Consider the following 19,452-nt stretch of genomic DNA (forward strand, 5'->3'; position numbering starts at 1 on the left):
AATATTTCAAATTAATACTTTCACATTATCTCACATCGAAGAGGTAGTAAGAAGTTATAGTGAATAAATACCTCTTTGCAACCAACGATGATAACGTGTACGAAGTGAGGAGAACAACGAAGAAGGGTATGTAGACCTTAGATTTATGTAATTTTTAAAATTTACAAAATATCCATTGAAGAATCGACGGGTCATGACATTATGAATCAAAGAATCGAAAGAATCATGACATCACATAGCGATTTACAGCATGAAATCACCGGTTCTTCTCTAGAACCGGCGATTTGTGATATTTCACTGGAACCGACACAAGTCTACTGGTTTCCGAGTCGAATCAGACGAATTCGGTTCTGACTATAAGAAACCATATATCAAAAAGTGAATGGTTAAATCAATCGAAAGAGAGAGACTACAATTCAAAGAAGATTATTAATGAATCAAAGGCAAATGCCATTAACTTCAAAAGAAATCATTTGCTTAAGAAGGCAAATTGAAAAACCAGTACGAAAATTGAAAAACTACAGCAACTGGAATCTCCATTGAAGCAAACAAATTTCAGATTCAAAGGAAATCAGTAACAGAACTAGAAAGAAAAACCAGGATTAGAAAAGGAGGAAAAGAACAATTCCTTTCAAAGATGGAGAGAGAGGATGGCGGGGAAACCTTTACCTTTACATAGCTAAAAGGGGAAGCCTAGTATTCAAAGCTTAATGTGGAATAGTAAACCCAAAATTAGAAGCTTGTGACCTTGAGAAAAACGAAGATATCCAATAAACTATTTTTAGGGTCAATCATGCAGAGTGGTTGCACCCTGGATTTCTTTTATAAAATTCAGTCAAACATGCACATAAAAACACAAAACACATACTAGGATAATATATAACTCATATATACAAAAAGCAAGACAATGGCTTTATTCAAATTTTCTGAAATTTGGATATTCAGATTCTATTTTGTATCCAAACTTGAGTAATTCCCGAAGTTTGTATCCAAACTTTAGAGTAACTCCCCAACATCATAACATTGTGCTCCAATCATACTTTTATTTCTCAAACTTAACTGACCAAATCCGCAACGTTCCTGAGCTGTATCCAATAGCCATTCCAGAAGAAATAAAAGCCAACCAAGCTTAGAAATGTGCACGCCACAAAGCCATACCATTTAACGGTTATAATCCCCGATACCAGGAAACACCTAAAATAAGCTAATAGAGCAATAAATGGACAGAACATTCTATTCGATCCTGAAATGCACGGCAGATATGATTATAGTTCCAATGACAGTCAGTCGACCCCAAAATAGGATTCATCGCCACCATCTATCTTCAGAAGTGGTGGACAATCGGCTATCTATTGCATTACCATACAGATGGTATACTTCCCCTCTTAGAAATCAATACAAATAAGCAGGCACATTTGTTTGTTTAATAGTGCCCACACATACGCAATTCATCTCCCATTTCATTAAATCCCAGTTCAAAGCAAGCATCTATTTCTTTTTAAACAGGCCTACACAGAGCAGATTATGCATGTCGGAGAAGCAGCTCATATAATGAAGAGTAAGTGAAGTATGAATATTACTTGTAATGAGAAAGTACAAAATAACATTAACAAAACATTTGCTGTTCCAAAGAACAGTGAAACATTGACCATAAACTTTATGGGTTTACTGAAGCACTTAACAGGATGACCACTTCACAACTCCTGCTTCTCCTCCAGACCATAGTCGTAGACAATTTCAATCTGAAAGGAAGAACAAGGACAAAGCTTCCTAGATAAGTAAACAGGATTAAATCAGATAAAGCTTCCGAGTTTAGTAAACACGAAATATATTGGACAACAAGGAAAATATTTCCTTATCTCCTATTTTTAACTTCTATATCTCATGAGATCCAAAAAATGAAAATATTATTTGTAAGCAAAAGGAGTCCATCTTTTTTATCTTACAACCCCTTGGACCCCTTTGACTCTAAATTTTTTACCCTAAAAAAAACTAAAATAACAATCTATCCTTTTCTTCTTCGTTAAACGTGAACCACCCTCCCTCCCTCTCACATCACTGTCTCTTTCTCTTACAAAAAGATTTTTTTCACAAGCCCGGAGACTTGAGCAAAAGGGTATCATTCTCATTCTTCGGCTTGAGTGGCTTCCTCAACTTCTTTTGCCGAACTGGTTCAGCTTCTGCAACAACCGTCGCCATAGCAAGAGAGAGAAAGAGAGAGACTGTTCATTTGCAGAATCGGAGAAGGAGAGCCTTGTCCATCTGTCAATTACATACAAGACTTTATGCACATAAAATTGTCCCTCCACTTAACTACTGAAGGTCTAGACAGGAGCCACCATGTTCTCTCTCTTCACCCACTTTCTCACTCTACAATTCTTGTTTCCTCTGGTTCTCAGCAGCCATGACTCTCATTCTCTACCATTCTCTCTCCCTCTGCAACAATCCCAAACCCCTCTGTCTCTAAACGACCCCAAAGTCTCACTCTCTCTCTAGGAAGACTCACCCCAAAACCCACATCAGGTCCCTGTCACGAGCTCTCCATCTATGCCTCCACCTCGCTGGCAAGAGCCAACTTCTCACACGCCCCAAATTTGGCAAAAATGTGACTACATTTGGGGTTCCTCTGTCTCCTCTAAGCTATGGTGGCTACACTCACTCTCGATTTCGGAACACCTCCGCAACCTCTTTCTTTAATCATGGACACAGGTAGTGAACTTGTTCGGTTTCCATGTACCTCAAAATACATATGTGCTATGTGTCCAAATCCAATGACCCCTACTTTCTTCCCTAAACAATCCACCTCTGCTAAATTAGTGGGTTGTCTAAATCCAAAGTGTAAATTGATAAGTGAATCTTCAGGCTCAATTTCTCTCTATAAATCCCCTGTTTGCTCACCTTACATCATACAACATGGATCTGGTTCAACCTCTGGTCTTCTCCTTTTCGAGACTCTGAATTTAGCAAGCTGCTCTGAATTTAGAAAGCGGGAGTTTTAGATAGAGAGAAAACCAGAGCACCTTCTGGAGCCAGAGTGGGAGTTATAGATAGAGAGAACCAGAGTTTCTTCAATTCTCTCTTTCTGCCTTGTGGGTGGGAGATTCATTAGGCCAGAGAATATTTTCTCGTTGAAAGGAAACAATAATTTCCTCAGAGCTTAGAAAATATTTCAGAGCTGAAATGGTGTCCTGCTGCGTCTCTGCAAGTGACCAGAGAATTGATCCAAGATTTGTACAATGGGAAAAGAAACCCTAACTTTCTGCAGATAAACCCTAATTGCAGACAAAAGTCGCAAGATTTGTACCAAATTGAAGACCCTATTGGTTGCAGAAGAGAGAGACAGAGAGCTTTGAATCTCTTAGAGTCAAAGCATGTAAAGCCCTAGAGGTCTTGAGAGAGAGCTGCCTCGGCTCGCAAGAGAGAGAGAGCTGCCTCTGGTTTTCGCAAGAGAGAGAGCGGCCTCCGAGATGGTGATGAGAGAGAGGGGGTGGTTCATGTTAATGGAGAAGAAAAGAAGAAAAGGATAGGGTGTCATTTTAGTTTTTTTTAGGGTAAAATATTTATAGTCAAAGGGGTCCAGTGGGTTGTAAGATAGAAAATATGGACCCCTTTTGCTTACAAGTAATATTTTCATTTCTTGGATCTCATAAGATATAGAAGTTAAAAATTAGGGATAAGGGGATATTTTCCCTAGATAAAAAGCTTCCCTGATTAGTAAACACGAAATGTATAAAACATTTATTGTATTTCTGTGTCTATATCCATTAACGCCATATCCAACAATCACCTTAAGGTCCCACCATTTACCAGAAACCCAATGTCCAACTGGAACTTCATCAGATTTATCAAGTGAGAAACATAGGCAGTAATTGTGGTCGTAGTAGCTTTTGTAGTAGTGTGGCAGTGGTAGTAGTCTTAGTGGTAGCAGCATTGATAAGTTGTGCAACTCATAAAACAAAAATAAAGGTATTAATTATTAAGGTCATTTATTTACAGGCCGAAAGATGGTTGTTAAGCATGAATACAATAATACAAAATGCGTATCTGTAATAAAAAAACTATACATTTCTGATGTGAAAACCCAAAAAAAAAGAGACCGAAGTTTATATTTCAGAAATTGGATGTCAAGTATCATACGATTAGGCTTAGTGACAATTATCACCAATAATTTGAATTTATCTTCATTTTCTCATGAGAAAATCAAGAGCTGATAATATGTTCAATATTAACATGATAAAATGGATTTATCATGATAATATGGGCTTATAATAATAACCTTAGACGATAATAACATACATTATTTTGAAAACTAAATCTTGAGGGAAAGAAACTCAAATAAAAGATCCCTTTCTAATTAGTAACACAGTGACCTAAAAATTAATAAAATTTTATCATTTTTGAAAAACCTTAAATACAGTTTAGAATTTAAAATTTTAAAAACTAACCGTTATTACCTTAAAAATCTGTCATCTAATTTTAAATTCTTGAAAGAGGCTTAAAACTTACTCAAATCTTCATTTGAATATCTAAATGGGGTCAGATTTTAAAGACTTGACTGAAAAAAAGACTTTCCCTGATAAAATTTAACGATGACAATATCACGACAACAATAATTGTCACTAAGCAATTAGGATATGCTTTTTGCACGTTAGATATTAATGACAGAAGAAAATATGTCAACAAAAAAAATGGCAAAAGAATATCTTATACTAGGACCCAATAAGATGACAAGAGAAGCATACTATTATAATTTAAATAGAAAATCTTACCCCAGGAGTAGGAGCAGGATTTCTTGTGAACTTTGAACCACCAGGAGCCCAAGGAACTGTTCATTGATAATGTAGAAAAGACATTAAAATTTGGATTTTACAAATACAAAACCAAGACTCCATAATCCAAATAAAAAAAAAGAAAAACATGGAATTAATATGATAAAGAATAAGCATCACAAAATTCATGTCAGTACAAAAAAGAGAAACAGTTCAAATGGATCATTTACTTCAACAAATTAACTTCACTAAAAACAAAAAAAAAACAAATAATGTAAGCAGATTTGTGGCGAATAGTAACTTGCAGTGACATTTGTTTTGGTCGACATACTCACTTCGGGCATGTTGGGCCATTATATCAGTGTATATTCGTTTGGGGCTCCATGTGTTCTAAGTATATGTTATTTATGGAGTCTATGTATGAGAATTAATGTGTATTCCCTTGAGTGAATACTTAGTGACATCGGTTTATTGTTTGTCTATTAACTGGAAAAATTTGATCTCTTGGTCTTCTGAGGATGATATGGTTGTCAGATTCCCATGGCTCATGGGCAATACAGCACCTACGGTGAATTAAAGGAGGAAATGTTGAATCCGTCACCATGTGTCTTGAATAGCCTCAATTTCCATAACAAGTATGACATACCAGGAATGCCAGATAGTGACTAGAGAAATTCAGAACTCTACCAGCTCAGTAGAATTAATTTGTGGGGGCTTTTTTTTGGGTAATTGATTAATTTGGCTGGTTCCACTTAATAAAGTAATATCACATTTATGTTTCTGCAGAAAACATAATCCAAAATTATTTGATGATGAGTACTGCTTGAGTACTGCTTAAAGGCCAAGATGAATAAGTACCTTTATTAACTAGAGAAATATTGGATGATCCTAGCAGTGAGCAAAATCAGAAACTCTGCGAACTTTCTTGCAATCCCTTGTCAAGTAAAAGGGAAGCAGCTGGAGTAGTAACAATGGAAAATGGTAATAGAATAAAGCGACATTTTGAACTGGATTAAAGGAATTTCTCATTGGCTATACAGGATGGGTCATGCTCCCGCTCACAATGGAATTCTCTAAATGCAAAAATTGGAGTATAGATGCAAGACTGCAAGCTGCAATGCCTTGCAAGTCCTAGTTAAAAAGAAAATGCATAGTCTAGTACTGAAAAGCCATATCTTCAGAGTCTGGCTATAAATTACAGTAGTAACATCTTTATCATGTAGCATATTAACCAGCTCACTTGTTCATTTTAGAACATTTTTTAAACCTTGTAGAAGATAAGTCCTTCATGTAATGACATACCAACTAGATATATAGAGCACATTTAATGCATATCTTAAATATATTTTTCAGTAAATTATGGCCTGTGCACAAGAAAGGTCATAGTGTAATGGAATTGTCAAAATCAAAATTCCATTAATATTTGGTAATTAGTGATTATCATAGGTGCAAAGGAATGGGAATGTTATAGAAGAGAAAAAATTATTCTCATTGGAAAGAACTCAAAGAGGGAAGAAGTGACAATCAAATATATAGGGAAACTGTATCTAAGACAACCGGCAAAAAACAGAACTTTGTCAGAACTCTCAAGAGACACAATGCATTAGAAACTAATCAACGTACCAATATAAGGATCCGGGTGCTGCATCTTGTTGAAGGTTGCCTCAGCGTCATCAACCATCCTGTCGATTGTGTCAAGATCTTCCTGGAAATATGTCAAATAGATTCAAACCACTTAACATATTTCTTGGAAATACATCTCAACAAAAAACCATGAAAACCATCAATTCTATTCCTTTCATATTGTTCCTAACAAAGTAAAATCTTGATGTAGATATAAACAAATGGTTGAATGGTAAATCAAAAGCTGAAAGTACACAGCCAGATATTTGCCACACTAATGGTATTTGATGTCCATTTGCCACACTAATGGTCCATATATTTGTCCCTTGGTATGTAATTCGAAACCAACAAACCATTCTGAAACTGAACTATTATATACTTTTCTATGTAATTATTATAATATGTAATGAATGAGTTCTATTACATCTTTGCCCATTTTCAATATTAATTTCTAGAATTCTAGGTTGCCGAATTTTTTATAGAATTTCTATACACTTTTATAATTCACATTCTATTTACAGTCCACTCTAATTCTTTTACATCTCACTTGGATTTTATGATATTCATGGTAAAGGCATTTAAGATTAGTCAATAAAGACTGCAATGTGCATGGATTCGCAAGGTACATTTTTTCCGATAGGATACTTGGGAAGACATCAGATTTCCTTCTTCTTTTTTTTTGATAAGGTTAACTGTAGACATCAGATTTCCTTCAATTAACTAAGATAATTCTGTATCTTGAGATCCTAGCAGAAGTTGACAAATTTGAACTGTAGTCGAATATTATTACTGCTATTATTATTTTGAAACTGTCAACATTTGTATTATGATGGTGCAAGAGTACAAAAGTATAGGCATCCCACAGCTTGGATGCTCTAAACAAAAAACACAGAGAAGACAGGCCCACAACAGCAAAAAAGAGGGGTGGGCTGCTCAAAAAATGCTATACAGCATAAATATGAAAAAAGTAACTACAAAAAAAAGGGCTGTAGGGTGGGGGGGTTTTGTGGGGGGGGGGGGTGGGGGGGAGGGGAACGGTACTAAAATATGATGCGACAATCATAGAATTAAATATTTTAATCTCTTCCTTCAGTTAAAGTTGTTCTAACTGAATTGACATCATAAACAAACTTATCTAGCAATGGGGATTGCATATTTGCATGCCTGTTATGTATAAAGCGGCCTAAAGTGCTAAAGCACCAAAAATCATAAGCAAGTTAACTCAGATTTACTATTCATTCATTTAGCAACTCTGGCACACTATTGTCCGGGACTTACAGAGGTTTTTAGAGCAATTGGACATGTGAACATCAGCTCAATATGCCAAATCTCTTGATAACTGAAGAATTCTAAAGCTTTTTAAGTCTGTTTTAGAAGGACATGATGAATCGGTCCTCTTAACTGGAAAAAAGAAAATGAGTGAAAGGACGACAATTCAAAATTAGTTTTAGGGGACATGAAAGCTTGGTGTTCAGCCCTTCCACAACTCCCATCTTCTTTTTTGTTCTCATCCCTTAGTCACAGTAAGACCTTGGTGCTTGGTGCTTGGTGCTTGGTGCTAGGAATCTGCATCCCATCCCTTATTCACATTGGATCAGCGACCTGCAGGGGTCCTGTTTCAATATCAAGTATTTGGAACCGCCTCCTAGAACCTTGTTATATCCCTCCTGCCATTATTTATATATTCCACAAAAACATTTATATAGATATGAAAGGGTTTTGGAAGCTCCCTTGTACCCAATGTTCAAAAACTCGGAGGTGCCCGCCTAGGTGATTTGGGGTCCTGCCGCTCACCAGCCTAGGTGGGCGCCCAAGAACAAGGGGGGACCCGGCCACAAGGAATGGATTTAGGCACCCAAGGAGTTCTTAGAGCAGGGATTTAGGCCTCCTAGGGAGTTCTTAGGGCAGTTTTAGGGCCCCAAAACCCCTAAAACTAAATAATCATAGACATCATCATTCATCACATTCACATTAAAAAATAATAATAATAATCGAATTGCCATTTGGCAAATGGCAACAAAACTCAAAGTACATATTACATAAACCGATAGAAGAATCACTCACACATAATATAACACTAGCAAAACCCACGTGCTACATACGTGATTTGAATTCTTTTAAAATAAATTAGAAGATTTTTAAAAAGGGTGTGGTTTACATAAGATTCCAACCTTAAACAATCAAAGTAAGGTGCACTATCAAATTTTATCATAAGATGTAATTTTGGCTTAAAAAATCATAGGATGTCCTGAGATATGTTTGTCGTGGTGATATGTTTTGTTGCCAGCTTAACTTGTGTGATGAGTTAAGATGTCAACGCTAAGTGGCTCTAGAGATACCTACTGAAAAGCAATAGTGAAATTTTTCCATTGTAAGAATAACCCATGTAACTTATATTGAATTGGAACAAATGAAACTTAAAAACTAAAATTCGATTGATAAATTGATATTATACTTATAAAGGTATAAATAATTATTAAGATTCAAAGTTAACATTCAACTAATATTAATCTAAAGTAAACTACTATTTAGAACAATGGAACATGTCTTTTTCGTGGTGGCACTATGTTGTGCTACCCGCACGACATGTGTTAAATTATTTTAAAAAAAGTATTAATCTTAAAGTAAAATATTGCCTAGAGCAGTTAAATTCATTGTTTTTTGTGGTGCCATTATTTTGTACTACCCACAACTTTTTAAAGAAATTAACATAAATGTAGAATTTCTTTAAACTGGACACATTGTAATTTCCATCCCTATTAGGCCCTTGGCTTCACCAAAATCCCTTGTACTCCCACACGTTTAAAACTTTGGGACCGTTAGCCCTCTAATTATGGTTTTTCTTTTGTTCTTTTTATAAATTCGATCTTTTTGTCTTACAAAATGCCAAACCCATCCATTAGTCAACTCCCATCCCTTTCTCTTCAGTTGCACAAAACCAATCTTACCTCCATGGACCCCACTCTACAAATTTAAACTTGAAAAGAAAATGAATTTTTTTCTAATATTATGATCTGTTTTACAATTGCATCAATATATTTTGAACTTGTAAAATGATTAATCAAGATATTTATTACTATTGTTAACGGATTATTAAAGAAATTAATCAAAATATCTATAAGAGATGAACTATTTAATAATTAACATATTGTCATTGTTGTTATTATTATTATAATAAAATTTGTATATCAAGTCACAACTATATATATATATATATATAGGAAATGTATCCTGTCAGCCCACAAGCTAACAACTATAGTGTCAACCAACGGCTCAGAATGAATCTGGGCGGATCTGACGGTCACAACTTCATTTCGTATTTGAATTTCATTTTTTTTTTCTACAAATCCAAATCACTCGAAATCTTAGGGGTTCATTCTTCTCATCAAGGTGCACCTAATAAAAATACTAACAAATAATTCACAAAATATAAATTGACCAAAATGCCCTTGAAAATTTTTTGGGGTATTTTGGTCAATTTAAGTTTTGCATATTATTTTTATTGGATTCTCCTATTTTTAAATAATAGACGCTCAAAATTTCAAGTGATTTAGATTTGTAGAAAAAAATTTCAAATACGAAATGAAGTTGTGACCATTGGATCGGGGCCAAATTCAATCTGGGTCGTTGGTTGACACTTTAGCTGTTAGCCATGGCTAACAAGATCCATTCCCATACATATATATATATATATATATATATATGGTATATAGTAAATAGTAGATATATATTAAGAGAGAAGAGGAACTCACCAATTTTATGACACGTCTCTCAAAATTTGAAAAGATGCCTTAAAACTCTCCCATCAAAACTCAAAGGTCCTATAACTACCTTCATCTCATGCACCTATTCCAAAAGGTACCTTAAAACTCTCCAATGAAAATTCAAACATCCTATAATTACCTTCATCTCACGCACCTCTTCCAAAGCGAGAAGAGGACCTCGCCTATGTTTATGACATGTGTCTTTCAAAATTTGAAAAGGTGTCTTAAAACTCTCCCATCAAAATTCAAACGTCCCATAGCGACTTTCATCTCGAGCACCTCTTCCAAAATGTTTCCTTAAAACTTTACCATTAAAATTTGAATGTCCAATAACTACTTTCATCTCATGCACCTCTTCCATCAAAATTCAAATGTCCAATAAGAGTGCCCGATTACAAGAATAGTAGATGTGACTAATTACAGTCCTAGACGCCCTCTGTGGTCCAAAGCAAAAAAGGAGATGGATCAGGTGGGGTCTTCGGAACAAGCCCTTGCTCCGTATTTAGCAAGAAGATCGGTGAATTCATTCAACGTCCGCCAAGTATGCCTCCAAAAGACGTTCATATCCTTGCATATGAAATCAATCTCATCAAAAATCGTGGAAAGGTACCAAGGGGGTGTTCTAACGCCTGCAGCCCAGGAAATGACGTTTTTGGAGTCTCCTTCCACTACCAAAATTGGGCCCAATGAAGGGTTAAAATTTTTGTGACCCATTAGAAGAGCCATGGCTTCTGCAAACTAGGAGTCTTCTTGCCCCAAATATTCTGAGTAGGTAAAAAGAATATTGCATTTATGATCACGGAAGACACCTCCAGCTCCAGCTGGGCCCAGGTTATCCAACGTACAACCATCGAAGTTAAGCTTTATGGCGCCATCTGGAGGAGGCTGCCAGTTGTGGGGTCTTTGGGTCTTATGTGGCTGTAGACAAAGAATGTTCTCCCATTGGGTGAGAAACGTATTTGCGGGGATCTCCACAACAGCCCTGTGGTTAGAGGCCCAAAAAGTTACTAGGGTTGTCATCTTATGGAAGCCCTGCGGTTAGAGGCTAAAAGAGTTACTAGGGTTGTAACCTCATGGAAGCCCTGTGGTTAAAGGCCCAAAAAGTTACTAGGGATGTAACCTTATGGAAGCCCTGTGGTTAGGGGCCCAAAACGTTACTAGGGTTGTAACCTTATGGAAGAGCACTGGGGCTTCATTTTTGTGCCCTCGGAAGATCCTCTCATTTCTTTCTAACCAAATTACCCAGATGGTTGCAGCAATGGCAGACTTCCACAAAGTTCTACCGGCTTTTGGCCAATGGCAAACATAGTATGAAGAGATTCTAGCCTTTACCGAAGGTGAGGTGACCCATTGAAAGTGGAACAACTGAAGCACCATGCTCCACAAGTCGTAGGCAAGACTACAGTGAATGAAGAGGTGAGGGTTTGATTCCTCTTCACCAATGCACATGGCACACCTAATGGGGAGTTGACTGCCTCTTTTTTGAATCTGGTCAACTGTGGGAGCCCTTTGACAACAGGCAATCCAATTGAACGCCGGAACTTTTGGTGGAGCAACGGTGTGCCAAACCTTGGATAGGATGGAGATAGGATTAAGAGGGAAGGTAGATATAGGACATTTGAATTTTGATGGGAGAGTTTTAAGGCACATTTTCAAATTTTGAGAGACACGTGTCATAAAAATAGGTGAGGTCCTCTTCTCGCTTAATATATAGTAGATAGATAACATAATATCCCTAAGATTTGGTTTTCCAATCAAAATATTCACAAAATATGAATCACATAATATCACACAGAAGTATTCACAAAATATCAATTTAGTTAGAACTATATGGTATTGCATACATGAGTTGTGGACGCTCAAAAGGTGCACAAGCACCTTTTAATGGTTTAGATTGAACCAGCCTCATCCAAGGTAAAAATGAATTTAGTTTTTTACTTTTAATTTTTATTTTAAAAATGATACTACTACAAAATTTGGGTTTTAGTTTTATTTTTATAATTAGAACTCAATAAAAATAATAAAAACATTTAAAATAAAATTATTGATCACAATAAATTTAGGGCTATTTTAGTTATTTTTATTTTAAATATCTTTAATTATTTTTATTTAATTATATTTATAAAAAGAAACCTACAACCCTAAATTTAGAAAATTAACTTATTTAAATAAAAAATAAAAAATCAAATACTGAAAATAATTTTTGGCCATTACATATGGCCTTGTGAATCTCAACCATTGGAAGAGTTCTTGTGCACCCTTCCTTCCGTACACATCATGTGGACAAGATACTTTTCCTTCACCAAATATAGGCTGAAACAAGTAAATATTCACAAAACGTTCCAACTAAAAACAAGTAAAAATATAAAATATCATAAAAGTAAAACAAAAAAAATAAAAGAATATCAAATCATAACACATTATACAAAAAATACTAAACCTTGTAACGCACTAAGCTTTTCAACATGAATCCAATACAAAATATTCTAACTACAAATATGTAAAAATATCACAAAAGAAAAACAAAAATAAAAGAACATCAAATCACAACACATTATACAAAAAACCAAACCCTAATTCAAATACTGTATACTAACTAGTGATCTTTGGTCGCCAAAAGTCCTCTTATGCAACCAATCCAAGCTCTAAAAAGTATCGTGAAAGTATTATCTTTTGATTTCGCAAGAAATAAAAGATGTTGAAATTTTTTTTCGATCTTGACATAAATCTAAAAATCTTAGATTTTTTAGAGTTTTTTCACTCTCTGAAACACACAAGATGGTTTTGGGGACTAGAATGCCCCCCGAAACCCTTCCCCCACATTTTCAGGGGGGGGAATGTCAAAAATGCCCTTGGCAGAGAGCCTGTTACCGCCCTCGGGTAGGGTGCATTGAGGAGCCACCTAGGTGCCTAAACGCAAGATGCTTAGGAAGCCTGCCTAAGAGGCTTCTAGGCATCTTGGCCTCCAGGCAGCCTAGGTGGTCGGGAGGCCAAATTTTTTAACATTCCTCTAAGAAACTCTAGCGCTATATCAAATTGGCACATGTTGTGAATCAATTATGTGTTACCTCCAATAATGTCTTTGCCTAGTACGTTTATAGTATACAAGGTATTTCAATTTCAAACCATCTTCAATACCATAAAGGAGAAAAATCAAAAGCTGACTGCTTTAATGTTGGTTCAGTTGATAAAATCCGAAGATCCATGGTATTTTAATTCCAGCCATCTTATAGGGCCCAAAATGAAACTAGATCAACTTGCTAGTCTTTAGTATAAAAAATCTGACCGCTTATATGTCCAATAGATGAAATTTGAATTTCTCTTACATCAGATTTGATGCCATTTCATAAACACCCACAACTTTAAACACCCATAAATTGAGAATCTAATTGACATAACGCTAACTTATGCAATATGCATTAATAATGGACATATGGACAAAAACATCCCTGAACACTAAAGTACAAAGAAGACTAGCATGCTACCAAAGAACAAAATGCTAAGCCCATTTCTAGTAGAATGATAAAACAACCACACCATAGCAGAGTGTGTTTACATTTGTAAGGCAGGCAACAGCATGGTCCAAAGATTCCTCATAAATACATCAAAGCATGACAATTTCATATAAATTCCACAGTTTCCAGTAAAAAGATATCATCCATCTGAAATAATTACAACATTATAATTGCATTTGAAGGTTATATCTAAGATGTACATGCATACCACATATCTATTTGCCTCAAATTTATCTCTCAGTTCCTGTGCCTGTAAATAATAAGAGTGAAAAATTGTCATCTCCGCCTTTCATTAAAGAAAACAAAGTCAACTGACATGGTCTAGAACCAAGAAGTTCTATAGAAAACTGCCAACTGCAAAATCAAAAGGGGGGAATACAAGAAAATGCTTATAACTCATAAAGGAAACCTATTTCTGCATGTCATGCATGGTTTAATGGAAGAAGAATTGCAGAAAATTATGACTATAGAATCCAAGCTAGTAAAGATTTTAATAAAAATTCTCCATGCAAATAAAACAACTCAAGAGTATTTTAGCCTATACAAAATCATATTTAAATATCCAAACTCTCACAGACAAACCAATACAGTTGGTAGCTAAAGACATTTTTTAAAACAAAACAGTGCCCGGCAAACAAAATAAAGTTTGTGTAATATTTTAGGGGCAACTGCTATATAAATTGAAGCTTACTAGGATAGGGAAAGAATAACATGTACTGTAGAGAAAATATTAATAGTCGCAGTTCAAGGACTCTGTCAATATTTAATTTCTTAACTTGTGCAAGTAAATAATGTTTTTTTGGTAATTATCATTACATTTTGACTAAAATAGGAATGAATGGTTAATGAGACAAAAATAACAATCTACTTCCATCTATAGGTGCAATTCCTGTTTGATGATTTATCTCGGAGATTATCTTTGTGGATCATTTCTAGAAACCGCACCCGTCTACAAAAGCTAGAAATGAAATAATTAAACCTAGTACACAACTAAGACCCCCATCCCATGTCACATGAATCATCTTAATACAGATGATGAAAAGAACAGCACCATTCATGCCAATACTGACAATTTACATACAGTGGTCATTAGATAAGTGAATTGATAAATATTAGGTAGGATTAGACATCATATTGGGAGTTGACATCCCAATGTCCCAAGTGATGTTAATGAGGAAGTGAATGAGATTATTAAAAATAGGGCAATTTAAATGTATATCCTCAAAGTCACGTTATTTAAAAAATTCCAAAATTTTCATGTTATTACGTCTGTATCCAATTTGTTCGCAATTTTTAAAATGACAATATTGCCCATACTTGGGATTTTGAGATTCCGAAGTTTAAGATTTATATACACCAAATCAGTGAGGCGTGCAAGTGGGGCCTAAGAGAACTTTGGAATTCCGAAGTATTTTAGTTGAGAAAATACTTCAAACTTGAAATGCCGAAGTTTTCTTTGTCAAACTTTAAAAATTCAAAAGTATTTGTCCAACTGTAAAATTTAGGATTTTCAAGTTCCGAAGTATATCCTCAACTAACGTACTTCAGATTTTAAAATTCCGAAGTATTCTTCGGCCTCTTACAGTATAAATTTAATACTTCAGATTCTCAAAATCCGGAGGAGGGGCAAAATTGTCACTTTTAAAAAATATGACGTGATAACATAAAAATTTTGCTACTTTCTAAACAACGGGACTTTAGGAGGACACATGTAAATTACTCTTAAAAAAATGATGGAAAGGAAACAAACAGCCAAAGGAAGAGCAATTTAGAGGTTTTCACAAATGATTAGGAAGAAGTATATGACCAATAAAGTACCATCTAATAAAGACAAAGGATGAGCACATGTTATAGCACTCGTCCAACTGCAAAAGCATGTACCCTAGAAACTTTGGTTGACAAACCCAAAACCCCAAGCCAAGGAACAACAACCCAAAATGAATTTAATACTATGGGAAAGGTGATCTACATTCAAAGCAAGAAGAAAATTATACCTTCATCTGAAGATTTAGGCAACACATTTAACACGCCACATCAATACAAAATTAGAACTTTGGAGGGATGCTCTAGAATCTAAAGGTTTTAAAATTAGCCGGACTAAGACATATGGGATGCAAATGTGGTAATAATAGGAGTAGAAATGATGAATTAATTAAAATTGATGGCCAAGAAGTACCTAAAAGAGATTATTTTCAATATATTGGGTCGATAACGATGAGAATGGACAGACCGAGGCAGATGTCACGCATAGAATTAAAGCTACATAGAGAATGTCCCTCTGGCGTCTTATATAATCGTTGGATACCAACGAAACTGAAGGGGAAGTTCTATAGGACAGTTGTAAGACCAACCACACTTAATGGACGGAATGTTAGGCGATAAAGAAACAACATATCCATAGAAGTATGGCTGAAATGAGGATGTCGAGATGGATGATGGCCAAGACAAGAAAGGATAGAATTCATAATGAATGCATTTGAGGGAACTTTGGGGTAGCTCCAATAAGTGATAGAATGAGGGAAAGTACACTTAGGTGGTTTGTCCATATACAGTGTCAACCTAGAACAACACCTATTAAAAGGGCTAATTTGGTTCAAGTGGAAGACTATAAAAGGGCAAGAGGAACGAATGCCCCAAAGGACATGGATAGAAGTAGTGAGAAGAAATATAGTGATTTATGGTCTGATTGAAGGTAAAGCCCTTGATATAGCTGAATGGTAGAACATTATTCGTGTAGTTAACCCCACCAAATATATTGGGGGTACAGCTCGGATGATGATGATGATTTTTTAGGCAATGCCATCACTAGCACCCCTCCAAAATACACTGTCCCCTACAACTGATTCCCTTTGTAATTTTAAACAATGTAGTACACATGGTAAACAGTGCGGGAATTATTAACATTGGATATGCCATTTATACAAATAACAGACTATTTAGTTCTTCAGAATATATAGATGCAAGTCCCACCATGAATTTGGAAGAAAAATTTCAGTAGCCTATTTACCATTCTATTCATCAATATGAAGGTAAGATTGCATTATGTCACTTGTTGACAATAGATTCTTTTGCCTATGGTTGGGAACCGTGTGCTTATGGTTAGGCACTTTGGATACTCATGACTCATAGAGATCCTCATTGCCTAGAGGGCAACTTAGAATGCAAACTCCATTATGAAATATATATAAGGAAACCATGACTTTGCCATCTTAGGACCCGATCGAGTTTATAGGTGACGATGAACACGACCAGTTATTAAATGGAAAGAGATTTCTTAAAAAACAGGGAAGGATAAGCCTGAATTCTTGGACTTCTTGCCTCACTCTTCGCCATTATGCTGTTGAATAATATCCATTACCATTATCCAATTTTAATTGCTTTTGTTTTGCTCTTATTGCTCCAAATTAGACTCGAATCCTGCAGAGAAAGAGTTCTTGCAGGTCTTCTGATTTGAACGAACCAAAAAACAAAAAAACTAATTGCATCCCATATCACATCATAACATGCCCAGAGGATTCACACAACTAGAGAAAAAATGACTCAAAAACAATTAAAGCGAGAATTTTGAACAAAATATTCAATAAAACTACACTAAAATTCCACAAAAATAGTAACTAAAATGATGATAAATAGCTATAAATTGGAGAGAACTAATTCATACAAATCATCCATAGAAATGAAATTAGCGGGGGAGAATAACATAGCACTAAATTGATTAAAAAAATAATGAAATATTTCACAGAGAGAGATCATCTCCCTCACTCATGAAATGATTATTGAGAGAGAGTGCGTTTGAAATGAAAGATGATAGAGAAATCCATTAAAATCAAGAGAGAGAAAGTACATTGATCAAACGAAGAGAGTGAATAAGTAGAGAGAGAATGAATGTATGAGAGAGAGATGCGCACCGATTCGTAGAAAATGTGGCGATGAACGGCCCAGTTGAGCGCATCTTTTAGGGCTCTGCGATACAATATCCTCACTCTCTCTTTCTGAGCAGCCCTCCTCGCCAGATAGGTGGCCGCCAACCCCGTCGCACTCATTCTCTCTCTCCCTCTCCCTCTCCCTCTCCCTCTCTTCTTCCTCCACTCTTGCTATGAGCCCTAAGCCCCCTGGTGGTATACACGCTCTCTAATTCTTACTACTGTTTTACCCTTTCAGCAATGGCAAGGTTTTCCATGTAACCCCACCCACACCATCACATATAAGTAGATGGCACAAATTGGTTTTTTTTAATCTTAATCGGACGGTTCAGAGTTTTATATTTTAAATTTTTATTCTATACATCATTTTAAACCAAAATTTTAGGATATGCATAGATCTCAAAGGGACCTACATGATAAAAATAATAATAATATATTTTTGATGATTAATAATTATCAGAATACATGTTTCACATTTCTTGCTTCGAAATCTAAACTGAGGATCCGGATAAAATGTAAAAAAATAGGGGTTCTAATAATTTTTGAAGGACATTATCATATTTTCCTAATTGGATGGGAAATATAGAAAGAATTTTTTATGGTTGTAGAAAATGTATTTTTGTTCTAATTCTTATTTGATTGGTTTGGTTGAGCCGTAGCAGATAGTATTGGAGAAATGAAAGAAAAAGAGCAATGGAATAGTCCAAGTTCGTGACATAATTATTACTGCGTTAGGTACAAGGGTTTCTTCCTTACTTGGCTACAAGGAAGGATAGGATTGCATAAAATATAAAATGACATTGCAGACGCATTTTGATCATTTATTAGTTTTACAAAAAAAAAAAAAAAAAATTTCTCAAGCTTGCCCTAATTTTCTAATGGGATGTCCAAAATTTCATCCAAAACTATTTTGTAGAAAAAAATAATAATAAAACAATGTTTGGAGTGACATTGAGGAATGAACAATCGTAGTTGTTCGATTCAAATCGAATGACTAAGAAGTGGGGTCGCATATAACTTAGGCCACATAGAAACATTTTCCTTTAGTAATGGAAAAATATTTCCCGATAAGGTTCCATAAATATATTACTTTGACAATAATTTTAGTAATCTAAACAAACAAAAAAAATGAAAAATAGTATTTTCTTGTCAATGGCAATATATCACATACACTCATGAGGAGCTTGATGCTCTTACTTCTATTATTGCAATAGATTTATGGTTTTCACGAAGTTATTAGAATGTGAAACGATCTGCTTATTTTTCTCTGACAAAGCCATAATTTTGGATTTTTGTTCCTTTAAATTTATGAACTTAAAGTGGAATATGGTGATTTTGTAGTGTGGCCTGTTTGGACGAAACTAATTATTTATTTTGGCAAGTCTACTCCAGCATGGAGGGACTCCGCTTACGGTTGGGTCTTGGGTGTGCTCTTGGGTAAAACTGAATGCATTAACCATCTAAACATCTACTTAAACACTAGGGTCATAGGAAACGGGCTCGGGCCAAGATGGTAGAGGCTAAGTTTTTCTAGCCCAATGACTCAAGTTACATTCCTATATAATCTTGTTAAAAAAAAAAGATTTACATTCCTATGTAATATTGTCAAAAATAAAAATAAAAAAAATTACAATCTTATGTAACCTTGTCAGCAAAAAAAAAATAGAAAAAACAACTAGGGGTGTATGGAAAAAAAGATTTACATTCCTATATAATCTTGTCAAAAACAAATAAGAGAAAAAACAACTAGGGGTGTATGGAAAAAACGATTTACATTCCTATATAATCTTGTCAAAAAAAAATAATTATAATCTTATGTAACCTTGTCAACAAAAAAAAATTATAATCTTATGTAACC

At 35.1% G+C, this 19,452-nt stretch overlaps 1 protein-coding gene across 5 annotated transcripts; it reads right to left on the bottom strand.

Annotated features, from left to right (window-relative positions):
* Positions 1 to 1,440: 1,440 nt before the first annotated feature.
* Positions 1,441 to 17,720, bottom strand: CIB22 (LYR family of Fe/S cluster biogenesis protein). Of its 5 annotated transcripts, none has more exons than XM_011628929.3 (6): positions 17,580 to 17,720; positions 13,880 to 13,921; positions 6,393 to 6,474; positions 4,770 to 4,825; positions 3,788 to 3,825; positions 1,441 to 1,742 (listed from the first exon to the last, which is right to left on the bottom strand). In XM_011628929.3, the coding sequence occupies exons 1-6, from the start codon at positions 17,712 to 17,714 to the stop codon at positions 1,658 to 1,660; spliced, it is 438 nt and encodes a 145-aa protein (XP_011627231.1). In that variant the 5' UTR covers positions 17,715 to 17,720; the 3' UTR covers positions 1,441 to 1,657. The 5 variants fall into 5 exon arrangements, with proteins under 5 accessions (XP_011627231.1, XP_020529488.1, XP_011627230.1 ...); XM_020673829.2 differs by having other exon boundaries at positions 3,788 to 3,831; XM_011628928.3 differs by having other exon boundaries at positions 3,788 to 3,946.
* Positions 17,721 to 19,452: the final 1,732 nt, after the last annotated feature.

Source organism: Amborella trichopoda, chromosome 9 (genome assembly GCF_054954075.1).
Source record: "Amborella trichopoda isolate Santa Cruz 75 chromosome 9, AtrichopodaSantaCruz75HAP2 v2.0, whole genome shotgun sequence".
Classification (NCBI taxonomy): domain Eukaryota; kingdom Viridiplantae; phylum Streptophyta; class Magnoliopsida; order Amborellales; family Amborellaceae; genus Amborella; species Amborella trichopoda.